The sequence below is a fragment of the Pipistrellus kuhlii genome, unplaced genomic scaffold, assembly GCF_014108245.1.
Source record: "Pipistrellus kuhlii isolate mPipKuh1 unplaced genomic scaffold, mPipKuh1.p scaffold_m20_p_15, whole genome shotgun sequence".
In the NCBI taxonomy this organism is placed as follows: Eukaryota; Metazoa; Chordata; class Mammalia; order Chiroptera; family Vespertilionidae; genus Pipistrellus; species Pipistrellus kuhlii.
The window spans coordinates 41849546-41862836 of NW_023425460.1; the positions used below are offsets into that span (position 1 = coordinate 41849546).

Below are 13291 nucleotides of genomic sequence, written 5' to 3' on the forward strand. Positions count from 1 at the left end.
GAACGCCGCCACCTCAGCCCACCAGGGAGGGCGCCCAGGCTGCGTGAGAGGCGCAGACCTCTATCCTGGGGCCCCGACGTGGGGCTTGACCGAAGGCAGCGGGTGACAGACAGTCCAGGGCGGCCTAGAGAGCTGGGAGATGTCTGTGCCAGCACACGTGTCAGGGGCCAGAATGGTGGGCAAATGGCTACCAGAGAGATCTCCGCCTGGCCTTGGCATCTGAGACAGCAAGATAGGATTCATGGTGGGGTCACCTAATCTCACCGCCTCGGTGTGGCGATGTAAAACAGGGGCTCCCAGAAGTTACACGGTTTGCCAAAGGCCACATGCTCATCATTTTGTCAGACAGAGCATCTACCACCTCAACTTAAGGACCACCATCTCACTAGAGCAGACATGCAAAGGGCTGCTAGCTCACAGAGCTAGGGGCAGCCTTCAGAAAAGATGGTTCTGACCGGGCAGAATACCCCAGGAACAAAAAATATATGCACACCAAATCCCTGGGAGCCTCTGAGTGTCATCATATCTGGAAAAGGAGTCTTTGCAGATGTAATAAAGTTCAGGATCCTGAGATGAGGCGACCATCCTGGATTATCCAGGTGGATCCTAAACTCCAGGACAAGTGTCTTTAGGAGAGACAGAGACGGTGATGTGAGGATGGAGGTAGGGATTGGAGTGATGCAGACACGAGCCAGGCCTGCCAGGAGCCACAGGGAGAGCCCAGGAAGGATCCTTCCTGGAGCCTCGGGGCACCGTGGCCCTGCCCATACTTGACTTTGAATGTCTGGCCACCAGAACTGGGGGACAGTAGTTTCTGCTGCATTAAGCCACGGGGACATGGTCATCTGTTAAGGCAGCCACAGAAAACGAATGCAACTGGCAGAATGCAGAGGCCACCTGCCTGCTCTGCTCCCTGCCCAGGGAGACTGTCAGGGACTGAGACTGTGTCCCCGGAAATCCACATGTTGAGTCCCCAATGTCATGGTCCCTGAGGGCGGGGCCTTGGGAGGAGTCATGAGGGGATGGGTGGCATCGCGAGGGGATGAAGGGACCAGAGCTCTCTTTCCACCACGTGAGGACCCAGAGAGAAGCAGGCAGTTTGCAACCAGAAGAGGGTTCTCAGCAGAACTCCATCAAGCTGATCTCTGACTTCCAGCTGGACTGTGGGAACAGGTTTCTCTTATCGGTAAGCCACTCCGTTGATTATACAGCCCCAGCTAAGACAGATATCCACAGCCCCTGCTAAGACAGATCCACAGCCCCAGCTAAGACAGAGATCCACAGCCCCAGCTAAGACAGAGACACACAGAAAGTGCCACTTACCCACCCATTCCGGCTGGGAGGTGTGTGTGTGTGTGTGTGTGTGTGTGTGTTTTAGAGAGTGGCTGCCTCCTGCATTCCCCACACTAAGAATGGAGCCCACAACCCAGGCACTGAACCTTTGGAATTGAACTGTTGGCTTCCTGGTTCATAGGTTGATGTTCTACACTGAGCCATACCGGCCAGGCATGAGCTTATTTTTTTTTTAATGGGAAACACAATCCTTGAATGGCTGTTTAAAACAATTCCAAAACTGGTCAACAGGAGGAGGGGGGGGTGGGGGTAGAAGAAGAGGGATAAGGGAAAGGGGAGAATCTTAAGAAAGCAGAATTGAAATACTGCTTGAGCAGTAAGTCATGACATCCGTGTTTAGTATGTCTCCTCCCTTGTGTACACCAACTGCGCCTGCGCTGCTGGATGTGGAAAATGAAATCCACAGTTTGCCAGAATCATCGGAACTGATAACGCTGACCCATGTTCCAGAGTCAGGCAGGAATTCTTTGTTACAGGAGGCCATTCCCTCTTCCCCACCCAGGTTTGTTTATTTCACATTGAATCACCTTTTTTTTTTTTTTGCCTAGGAATCTGGAATTGGAACTTGCACTGCTGGTGGCTTGTGATTTTCCCAGCTCTCTAGAAGCTTCTGAGATCTCTTTTTTTTTTTCCTCACAGAGGCTTTGTCTGTAGTGAATGAACCCTGGCTGCAAAGTCAGCTGGCTTGCTTAAAACAATGGAGTCACAGAGACAATAGGGAAGGAGGTGCTGAGCGCTCACACAGCCTCTGCAGACATCTCAGCGGAGCCACTCCTGAGCTGTGAGTTCAGGGACAGGTTGGCCTTCCATTCACTCCCTCCCTGGCTGAGGCAGAAGAACCCAGCGGGGGTGCAGCGCCCTCATAGCTACATGGAAGGATTCTGTTTAAGATTTCACGTGCTCCACCACTCCAGGTCTGCCAGGCCGCCTGCAGAATGCAGAAGGGGAGGATCGAATAGTTGGAATAGTTTAGGCTCATTCCTTCTTTCCCCCAGAACAACCTCTGCCTCCAAAATGGCAGTCATTCAAGATCGTTTGCAGGTGGCCACTTCTTAGCGTTCCCAAGAGCCAGCCAGCAATCATTCACCCTCCACGTACACATGAAGGGACTCCGCTGGCTTCCACTCACCACTGTCTCCACAGAGCTTATCATGTGCCTGGCATCTAGGACGCATGTAGTTAGTAGGTATCAGCTGAATGATGAATGCACCATAACCGTTGTAAACTACCAGCTGACAGGCTAAGCAAGGGCTTTCTCAGAATCAGAACCGCCAACAGCTGCAATGCGCTCCCCCGAGGTCCGTGCCCCTCCCTTCCCTGGAACTGTGGGAGCATGTGGGGCGTCTCGGGGCAGGTCATATGGGATTTCCTTCCCTCCTGTTCTAAAATCTCATCAGTAGTTCACGTGCCCTGCACAAATCCTAAAAGGCCGGTCAGAAGAGTCAGTAGGTGAAGTCATTCATAATCTCCCCACCACGTGTGACAGTTAACACAGTACATCCTCATGGACACTGGTTATGTCGCAGTTCACTATATGGACAAATGCTACTTTACTTAGTGTGGGATGACATGAATCGTTGCATATCTTCTAATGTTTAATCAGAGCTCACATTTATTGGATTCTCCTAAAACCCAATGAGGTGGAAACTTAACATCATTCACATTTTCATATTGCAGACCGAGAAACTGGGTTGAGAGAAATCAGGTAATTTCCTCAAGATCATAGACTAGCAAATGGCAGGGCCAGATTCAGATGCCAGTAATGCCAGATCCAGATGCAGGCACAGGTCTCCCTGATGTTTGCTAAATGAGTGAGTGAATGAGTGAATGAATATGTGCTCAACTGCCTGCACTAGAAAAACTGAGCTTCTCTTAACTGACTAGATGGTTCTTATCTACTAACTAGAGGTCCAGTGCATGAAATCCTTGCACTCAGGTGGTGGTGGGGGGGGTGTCCCTCAGCCTAGTCTGTACCCTCTTGCAGTCCAGGAGCCCTCAGGGATATAGGATTGACGGCTTAGGCCCACTCCCCTTAGCGCTGCTGAAGAGGTGGGAAAGGCTCCCGCCACCTCCCCTGTGCTCACCAGGGGTGAGTCCAGCTTCTGGCTGAGCGGCGTTCCCCCTGTGGGAACGCACTGACCACCAGGGGGCAGCTCCTGTGTTGAGCATCTGCTCCCTGGTGGTCAGTGCACATCATAGTGACTGGTCATTCCATTGGTCAGTCCATTTGCATATTAGCCTTTTATTATATAGGATGCTCTAAACCTCACGTCGCTCCTCTCTTCACAGGTCACTCTAAGCCCATGCAAAAAAAAAACTGGACCATTTTAACAACATAAAGAATACTTCCTTGGCTCCAACTCCCACCAGCTATTGGGAAAATCTTCCCCAAGGGGAGACTCAAATATCTCCTTGTGTGAGCCTACCCACAATCTCCCATGGTCCAGGCCAGCCCAGGGCCTGCACCGCTGCAGGCAGAGCCCATTCCCGTCACTTCCAGCCACCTGCCTCCCCAGCACGCGAAAGCTGACGGGCCCTTGCAGCTGCTGAGATGCTTCTGTGTCCACTTCCAAGGTGTGGAGCCACCTCCCACTGATGCAGACTCTGCCATCGAGCAAGTGCCACTCACACGGCCAGCACCAGGCCCACCGCCTCTGCTGGTGCAGCTGTCGCATAGCTAGAGCTGCTTGCTGCCCAAGTCAACACCTTGGCAAGCTGCCCTTCGGGATCTCAGAGCGGGGAGGCCAATGTGGGAGCCAGAAGATGAGGGACAGACTGAGGGGCAGGACATCATGAAGAACTCAGTATGACCTCCTCCTCAGAATAAAGCTCCGCTCTGGACCCTGTTAGGATTTCCTGGGAAGTGACCTGGTCCCTCATGCAAACAGATCCCTGGAAAGCCCAACTCACTTTCTCAAGACTTCTCCAACTCCCACAGGGGAGAGAGAGTGAGGCCACCTGGGCCCGCCTCCCTCAGCCCACTCCTCCTGCTCCTCCTGCGGGCTTGCAGGTGGCCGTGCGTCTTTCCTCTGCTCCTCGGAGGCTGAGCGCCCCCTGTGGCTCCTCTTGTAAAATTCACAGGAGCCCACCTGGCCCCTGCCTGATCCCTATTTCCCTTTCAGGCCTGTTTTCACAAGCATCATTCTTGTTGTTTTGTTCCATTACATCTGAAAGGCGGCAGAGGTGGGTGGTGGCTAACATGCACACTGGAGCCAGGCCGGCTGGGCTCAGCTTGCCCTCCTCAACTCTCAAGCTGTTTGACCTTAAACATGCAACTTGAGCCTCACAGTCCTCATGGCAAAGCGGTATCTGCAGGTGCCTTCTTCACAGAGTGGCAAGGATGAAGTGATACAGCAAGCGAAAGCACTCACAGCCACCAGCACACGGAAGGCACTCCGTCGGAGGGGACATTTACTATTGCAATCATTACTGTAATGAGATGAGTGTGGGCTTCTCGGAGGGACACAAAAGAGAGGAAGGTCAATCTAGGCTCGGGGTGTCAGGAGAGCTCTGGGGAGGAGGTGACATAATGAATAAGTGCTTGCCAGTAGAACCGTGGGAGAAAGAGCATTCTAAATGAGTTTGTTCAAAGGCCCTGAGGTATGAAACATCTTGGCAGGAGAGCTGCCAGTAGGTCAGCACAACTGGAGTAAGGGTTCAAGGTCAAAGAGAAGCCAGAGCCAGATCCCAAAGAACCGACCAAAAACCTTGAACAACGGGAAGACAAAACCAGGTTTGTCTTTCGGAAAAATTTATGTAACGTCCACCTAACACAATTTTCCCTTCCCAGGGCCACCGTTATGATGATCTATTATCACAAAACCACTGGAGTATATACACTGGGTGGCCAGATTATTATGTGTAATAAAATCTGGCCAATCAGTGTATAATGCTACAAAACACGGGACTTGTAATTCACAGTTCTTTCCTCTGTTCACAAGCCTTCAAAAGTCTTTGTTTGGGTGTTGATGAGCTGGCTTATTTTTCTAGGCTGGTTTAGTTGGTGCAAAAGGCCTTTACCAATGGCATCTTCCAGATGGGTTTTAAATGCTCATCTTCCCAACCACAAGGAGAGTCGTAGGCGGCCCCTTCTTAGCATCTAAGAGCCGGACACAATCATTTCCCCGCAGGATACACAGACAGTAGGCAGCTTGGGTCAGGACTGGGAGATGGAGGCGGCTGCGGGAGGCGGAGCCAACTTAGGGGTTAGTCCTGGAACTGGAAGTGAAACATGTCCCAGGATAACAGCAGCATGAATAAAACAGTAAATAAAAATTAAAAAGTCACTGAGGATGAAGAAAAAGAGCAGCAGGTGCTGTGGTGTGAAAGGGAGGGACGAGACTGCAAAGAGTATCTTTTGATGGAATTTAATGACAAAGGAGGTCCAGGGAAAAGTCTGAGACAGGCAACCAAACTGTTTGAATACATATAGCTTCATCTGTTCACGCATCGTTCGTGAGGTCAGCCTATTAGCCTCATGTTCATTCTCTTTGTACATAAATGTGCTGGGCGGTGAGAAACTAACTGGACACCACAGAACGTGCTCTTCGGCCACGGAGGACTCAGAAGCAGGAAGGGCTGGCTGTTCCAGGGCACCTGAAGTGTGCCAGGAATCGTCCCCGGTGTCTTATATCCACTGCCTCTGAACCGAACCTCCACGGCACTCCTTTACCCAAATCAGCAGACACACACAGCTTATTTCTCCGGCCCCGTTTTCACTGTCCCATATTAGAGAAAACAGAAGCAGCAGGTGGGAAAAGATCATGGGGTGAGGAAAATAAAGCTAAAAACGTCGTTTCAGACACCATCACTTTCATCTCCTTCCTCCTGCCCACCCCTGTAATCTTTGCCTCTCAGTCCTCACAAAACAAACATTGCTTTTTCTTAGATCCTTTTTTTCCTTTTAACACATTTCCCCAAATGCCCATGTATGAATGCTTGTCCTTCTTATCTAACAGTCCCACCAACACCTTCAGTAAGCGTATGTATATTTGTGTGTGTGCGCGTGTGTGCTCAAGTGCTGGTGTGTCGGATTCAGGCACAAAGATGGAGTGCCGTCAGCCCTGCAGGATCTGCTAGTACATTCGCCAAATCCGAATTCTGGACACGATGCCCCGTCCCCGCCATGGAAGTGCCCCTTCGAGTTGTATTTGCTGCAGCCTGGGGCTGCTGAGCACCGGTGGTATTTTGCTTGCTTTAAGTTGTTATAAAACAGAAACCAAGAAAAGTAGGGAGGGGAGGGAATAAGCTGATCATATCAACCCATCAGGTGGTACTCGAACTTAGCGTGTGATTTATAGTCAGCTGAGAAATTCAAAGAGCGTTGTAGAAACACTTAAAGCAAAGTGGCAAGATTTCTATCAGTCACTCTTTGTTTCCCAGACAGTAATTTTTCTCCTGGAAAATCAAACCAACAATACATTGTTTATTGAGCACCTAGTATGTGACAGGTACTCTAAGGCCAATTGAATGTTAGAGGATTTGTTTTCATTATTATCTTTTCTTCTTTAAAACATTCAAGGCCTCGATCAGGATGGGTTAGCTGTTCTCTCTTCCAACAATTTTATTATTATGAATGTCTTCAGAAGTTTAACACTTTGGTGGCTGTGCAGAGTTTTCTGGGTCTTTATTGTTTCCTTTTGTTCCCACTGTTGTTTTTTCACCTACATTTTTCTTCTCCTACCCTCTGATTTTTAGGGAGAAACAAAATCTAGCATCCGAGACTACTCGAAATGTCTGGGCTGGGGATTGCTAATGACCTCCCAGAGACAACCCAAATTGCTGATTTAGCAAAGCCCATTCTTGACCTTGACACAAGGCAGGACAGGCAAAGGGGAAAGACTGGGGAGGGAGCCGTGAAAGAAAAAGGATCATAGAGACGCTCAGATCTCCCCGGTCCCCTCCCCCATTCAGCAAACACCTGGCTGAGTTGGAAAACATGACCGGCCCAACCTTCCTATTGGCACCAATTGAAGCTGTCAGCTCTGGGCTTGTCACCAGTTGCACTGGGAGGCCCTGGGCAGCCACAAGAGCCCTAATTAGGCAGAAATGACACTTCTACAACTGACCTGCCAGGACCTTTGGCAAACCATTTAACATCATTAGTTAACGTTTTCTAAAAGTGTGAATGTAAATGAACAGCCAGTGGCTTTCAATGGAGTTTGTCGGTGGCATGCCCGCCCCCACCACCACCTCCCTGTTCACTCTTTCTCTGTTTCCATGAATAGTCCACTTGTTTTCTCCAGAATGGGAGGGAGGGCGCCGGGGGAGAAGGGAGAGGAGGACGGGTCCTCGAAGAGGAGAGACATGTCAAAGCACAGACAGGCGCAGGGGAGCGGAGAGGCCACCTCGGCCCGCCTCGGCCCCGGCCCACACAGAGCCGAGCGGGGCACCGGGCTGTGCTCAGCGGGCCAGACTCACGCCAGGCCCCTCCACCAGCCCCAGACAGACAGTAGCCATGCCGGGCTTTGGGTCAATGGAAAAGGACTTCGTTTCCTGACCCCGGCGCCTCTGAGACACCCTCGTGCTCACAGCTCCACCTACTTGTTGGCGTTCTGAACAGGCTGATGTTTCCCAGCCGGTTAGCCAACATCTCATGGGTGCTTCAGTCTCCGTGTCCCCGCCTTAAAGGTGCCCGGTCCTTCTGTGAAGGAGTGACGGTCTTGGGATAACCGTTTCAGGTGGTTAGATACTCACAGAGACGGGTTCATTTCCTACCTGCAGCGGTTACCTCCCACCGCGAGTCGCACTTCATTTTGTTCTTCGACGTACACCCGCAGAACTTATACACGCCGACGCTCTCCATCTGTGGGGGAGGGGGAGAGTGTCATTGGGAAAACATCACTTTGTCTGTCTGTTTCCAAGCTGCTCTCCAATCCTGCGCCCATGCTGGGGGTACAAGGCAGAAAGGTGGAGGTGGGCGGCCGAGGGGCCAGTTCCTGGCAGGCCTTTGCACGTAGCACCTGCCTGCTCGCTGTGTGGCCCTGGAGTCTCTGATGTTTTCATAAGATAAGGCCTTCCTGCCCTGGCTGGTTTGGCTCAGTGGACAGAGCATCGGCCTGCGGACTGAAGGGTCCCAGGTTCGATTCCGGTCAAGGGCACATGCCCAGGGTTGCAGGCTCGATCCCCAGTAGGGAGCGTCATCAATCAATGATTCTCTCTCATCATTGTTGTTTCTATCTCTCCCTCTCCCTTCCTCTCGGAAATCAATAAACACACACACCACACACACACACACACACACACACATATAATATATTTAAAGATAATGCCTTACTCCTTAAAGTCAGAAAAAAATAAACTGGAGTATCATGGTAACTGGAAAGCGAGCAAAGGTAAGGAGTATGGACCACTGAGAGGGGCCAAAATTGAGGCTCTGTCCTCTTGCTCCCCAAGGCCCACTTGCCAAAACCACCGCCCCACAGGCACACACAGACCCCCTGTGCAGGCCCGACTCCTGCTTATCCTCGAAGGCCTGAGGATACGACAAAGGAACGTGCAGGAGTGCAAAACAGGTTCCTCAACCCACAGTCCCACGAGTCCCTTGGCCTGTCTGCGGGGCCCCACCCAGCAGGGCGGGAGAGTGTCTGGTCCCTCTCCGGGTCTCCAGAAGCCCGGACAGCCGCGTGGGCGCGCCGTGGGTGCGCAATAACTGTGTGCTGAGCGGGAGAGCGATGCGGCCTGCGGCTCCGGGCTCAGGGCGGTCGGGATGTGTGCTTTGGGAAGGGCTCCCATACTGGATCGGGAGAGTTCTACTTGTCTCTGAATGAAAGACGAGTAAGATCAAGCGGGCAGTTTGTGGTAGAGGATGCTTGTAACCTGGTCCTCGGAAGGAAGGAAAAGAAAAACAATCTTCGTTTGGGGCGGAAAGGGAGAGAAAGTATGGGGAAATGTCCTTAATCACAGTAAATGGGGAAGGGGGAGAGAGAGAGAGAGAGAGAGAGAGAGAGAGAGAGAGAGAGAGAGAGAGCGAGCGCAGCTCATTGCGACGAAGCATTTAGTGCTTTTAAGCTAAATACCTCAGCATATTAAGCAAATAGAGAAAAGCCAGCTAGAAGATGTCAGCAAATGGAAGCGAGCGGGGCTCGGAAAGCCGATAGGAGGTGCCTGGTCTGACCCCTTTCCCATCACATGCCTGGCCCGCCTGCTTGTTTAGTGTTGCCTCTCCTCTCCAGCTGCGGCGCTTATTGAAAAGCCCTTGCTCCCCGCCTGGTTTTGGCACATTTTCTGCAGGTGCCTCCTACTGCGGCCACAATGGGCTGCCAGGGAGTTCAGACCTGTCAACAGCCACGGGGGGAGGAGGCGGCGGGGCGGAGGGGGCGCCGCTATTGTCTTAAAGGGCCAGGGACACTGGGACCCTCCCCTCCGCGAAGCCCGCGGCACAGGCACCTGCTAATGAGATGGACCCTTTCTCCGGGCTCCCTCTTTCTCTCTTTAATGATTTAACTTGATCGCTTTGGTTCCTTTCTGGAAGGGGGAATTGCTCCATTGATCATCCAAAGTAATTGCCTGTAAAACATTGCCCCCGCGACCACGGCGGCTGCTTCCCCGGCTGAAAATGTCACAGCAATTGAAAAGCTCTCAGCCCAGTTCAAGAACGAGGTGGCTCAGGAGGACAGTCCCTGCACATGTCCTCCAGGACGGGCGCGCTCGGAGCTGCATGCTTGGGGTGGGACGGGTGGGTTTTTAAGGCTTTTTTAAGGATTTCTCTTCCTGTAGCAGGGTCTGATTTTGTGTGAGGCGGTGGAAGACGAACCAAACTGAACTTGAAACTCCCTCAACCCTAAAATTAGACGGTTCAGGGAAATACATTTTTCTTTCTTTCTTTCTTTCTTTCTTTCTTTCTTTCTTTCTTTCTTTCTTTCTTTTCTTTCTCTCTCTCTCTCTCTCTCTCTCTCTCTCTCTCTCTCTCTCTCTCTCTCTCTCTCCCTCCCTCCCTCCCTCCCTCCCTCCCTTCCTTCCTTCCTTCCTTCCTTCTTTGTCCTCACCTGAGGATATTTTCCCATGGATTTTTAGAGAGAGTGGAAGAGAGAGGGGAAGACAGAGAGAAACATTGATGTGAGAGAAACACATCAATGTGTTGCCTCCTCACATACCCGACCAGGGCCCAGGCCAGGCAGAGATACGTGTCCTTGACTGGGATCGAACCCGGGACCCTGGGGCCTGCAGGCTGGTGCTCTACCCACTGAGCAAAACCGGCTGGGATGACATTATTTTCTTAATCACCCAGGTCATTCTTTTCCGGGAAGCCCCGAGTTCAGAGGGATGGCCACGTGGGTCAGGTGTGATTTGGGAAAGCATCTCTGCTTCCTCACACAGGAGGACAGAGTCTTTGTCCAGGGGAAGCAGGGGTCTAGGTTTGGGAGGGGAATGATGCTCTCATTGGGCGAGATTTGCTGATTCTTCAGACCTGTCACTTGGCGGCAGCAGCGACACGTTGTAGGAACGGCGTGACATGCTTAAGTAGACTCCGTGAATACTTTATTAGTCACTGCCAGGCTGATGCGAGGGTGTAATTCACCTGGGGACAAGCACTTTGTTGTGGGCATCAGCCTGCCAGCGAAATAAACAGCTGCTGGCGACGGTCTCGTCTTCCTCTGACAGGAGACAGCCCAAGTGTGTATAAGCATAAGCAGACTTTCTCCATCTAATTGGTGGGAAGCACCACTTGCTAAGTGAGATGCTGCCAGGTTCCTAATGTTACTAATTTGGGAACAAAGCTGCAGGTGAGTCACCTTCCAGCAGAATGAGCCGCGAATCTCTTTGTAGCTGATGAAGCAAGCAGCAGGCGCTTAATACTGTATTTTAATATTTTAAAAAAGGGTGAAAACATCTGCCCGCCTCCCTGACAAACAAGAGAGTAGAGCATCCCGGTGCAGAAGGCCGTGTAAACGGTAAATCTGAAGACAGCTGTAAGGTGTTTTTCACGGAAGCCTTCTGAAAGGCCAGGGTTCAAGTGTCACAACTTGTTAGTAGATGCAGCAGGGCTGCTGTTGTTGTTTTTTCGTTGGAATTTAGAAATTTTGGATTTTATATTTTTAAATCTTGGGATATCGTCAGAATCTACAGTTATTCTGTTAAGGTGATTACATGTATTACACCACCATGTGCTATATCTAATAAAAAGTATTTTTCCTTTACCTACCCACATCGTGGATATAATTTTTAAATTCCTTACATGTAAACCCATTCCCTACATGGGTTCCCGAGTCTGGAGAATTCTGTGGGCAGCCTTTCCCACACAACAGGAGTTTTGTTTACTTTTCATGGGGAGGGGAGGGGAAGACTGTGCTTCCATTGCTTCCATGGAAAGGCCTTTTGTTTTTTGTCTGTAAAGTGAGGGTGTGGAGTTAAATAGCCCCAAAAGTTCTGTCTGGCTGTATGATTTCCTTGTCTATAGAAATGATTCTGTAATGACCAATAGATGCGGGTAAACATGGCCCGTTATTTCTAGCTGCTTTGCCGAATAGATAGTAAAAGCAGGTTGAGTTAAGCCCCTGCAGCCAAGAGAGGAAAAGCCGGACCACCAAGGCCAGAATCACACACCCTGTAAAGACTCTCCGGGAAGCAGGAATGTGCAGGAAGGTGGTGGGGGCAGCAGGAGCGAGCGCGGGAGGGTGGCCGGCTGGCCGCTGCTGGGGCCCCGGCTGCTTGTCCTCCGCATGAACTCCCAGAGTGAGAGCGAGAATGGATGGAGTTAACACTGCTGAAGGGGAAGGAACATTCAAAGAGGGAAACACAAGCACAGCGTCAGGGGAAGGAATGTCGACCTGCCAGCAGCCACAAGACTGGTTTCACTTTCGCATCCTCTTCTGGGACTTGTTTGCACGCGATGCGAGAGGTCTGCGTGGAACTCCCAAGTGCAGAGGCACCAGAGGGAGCATCGCAGTCCTATTCCTCGTGGATCTCTGTGGCCCGTTTGAAACCACCTGACTTCACGAGGTAGACATTCACCTTGAATTAAGCTTGTTGCAATGCCATACTAAACAGGGTTTGCCACGATGTTGGATGTGCATTTAAAAATAAAAGAACGAATTTTGAAATGCGACCTCATTTCTATGTCCATGCACACCTGGAGGATGAAATGTGCTCACAGCGATGAGAATTACCCCCTGGGCACCAGTGCGATTGATTGTTTGAAGGGGAAGAGCCTACACCCTCAGAACAGATCTGTAAATTTACTTAAGGAGGGAGCGCCACAGACATCTCAGCCTGCGCCCTTATTTACTTGGCGTTTACCCTTGTTACCAACATGTACCTCGGCCACCAAAAATTCACACACAGGAAGGCTGACATGCCTCACACTGAAACAAAAAGTTCATATCAGGCTGCGGGATAGCAGTACCTGTTGAAAAGCCTGTATTTCACATATAAGGTTTCCTTACTTTCCAGCTAGAAAGTCATGTGAATTGGCACCTGGCTTTATAGCTCCTGAATTAATATGGAACTGCTGGCTACGGGGAGAAAAAGAGCTATTTTATGCCTTAATAGAATGCATGGGGTCCTTGTAAATGAACGTTTCAGCTGCGGTTCCTGTGACTAAGTCAGACCTCACTCCCCTCCCCCACGAAGAGCCCGGTTCTACTTTTTTTGTTCTTGCAATCTTCTCAGAATGACGTGCTGCAAAGTTTCCTTTCAAAAGTCAGAAAGCACAAAACAGCTGGAGGAGGGTTTCCATGCCGCGTTTCTCCGGTTTGATACAAGATCACGCCTCCTTTCTTCCAACCAGGTCCCTTCCAGAGTTACAACTTATCTTAAAGTGCACCTGAAAGAGAGGCACTTTAATCATATCGCCCGTAGGACTGGTCCAAGGGACTGGTTTTGGATGCCTACCATAAAAACCAAAAACTTTACCTACACATGTGGCCAAAAACAGATGAGATGGGATGGCATCAGGAGTAGAGTCCTAAAGCCTGAATTTGGAGAGAAAGGTGAATCG

The 13291-nt window shown here is 50.8% G+C and overlaps 1 protein-coding gene across 5 annotated transcripts in view; it reads right to left on the minus strand.

Annotated features, from left to right (window-relative positions):
* HSPA12A (heat shock protein family A (Hsp70) member 12A) overlaps positions 1-13291 on the minus strand; it is a 101510-nt gene that overhangs the window by 78389 nt on the left and 9830 nt on the right. For all 5 annotated transcript variants that reach the window (XM_036439181.2, XM_036439183.2, XM_036439180.2 and 2 more), the window contains one exon: positions 8071-8158. In XM_036439181.2, the coding sequence (XP_036295074.1) occupies positions 8071-8158 (88 nt within the window). The remainder of the gene's footprint in view (positions 1-8070; positions 8159-13291) is intronic.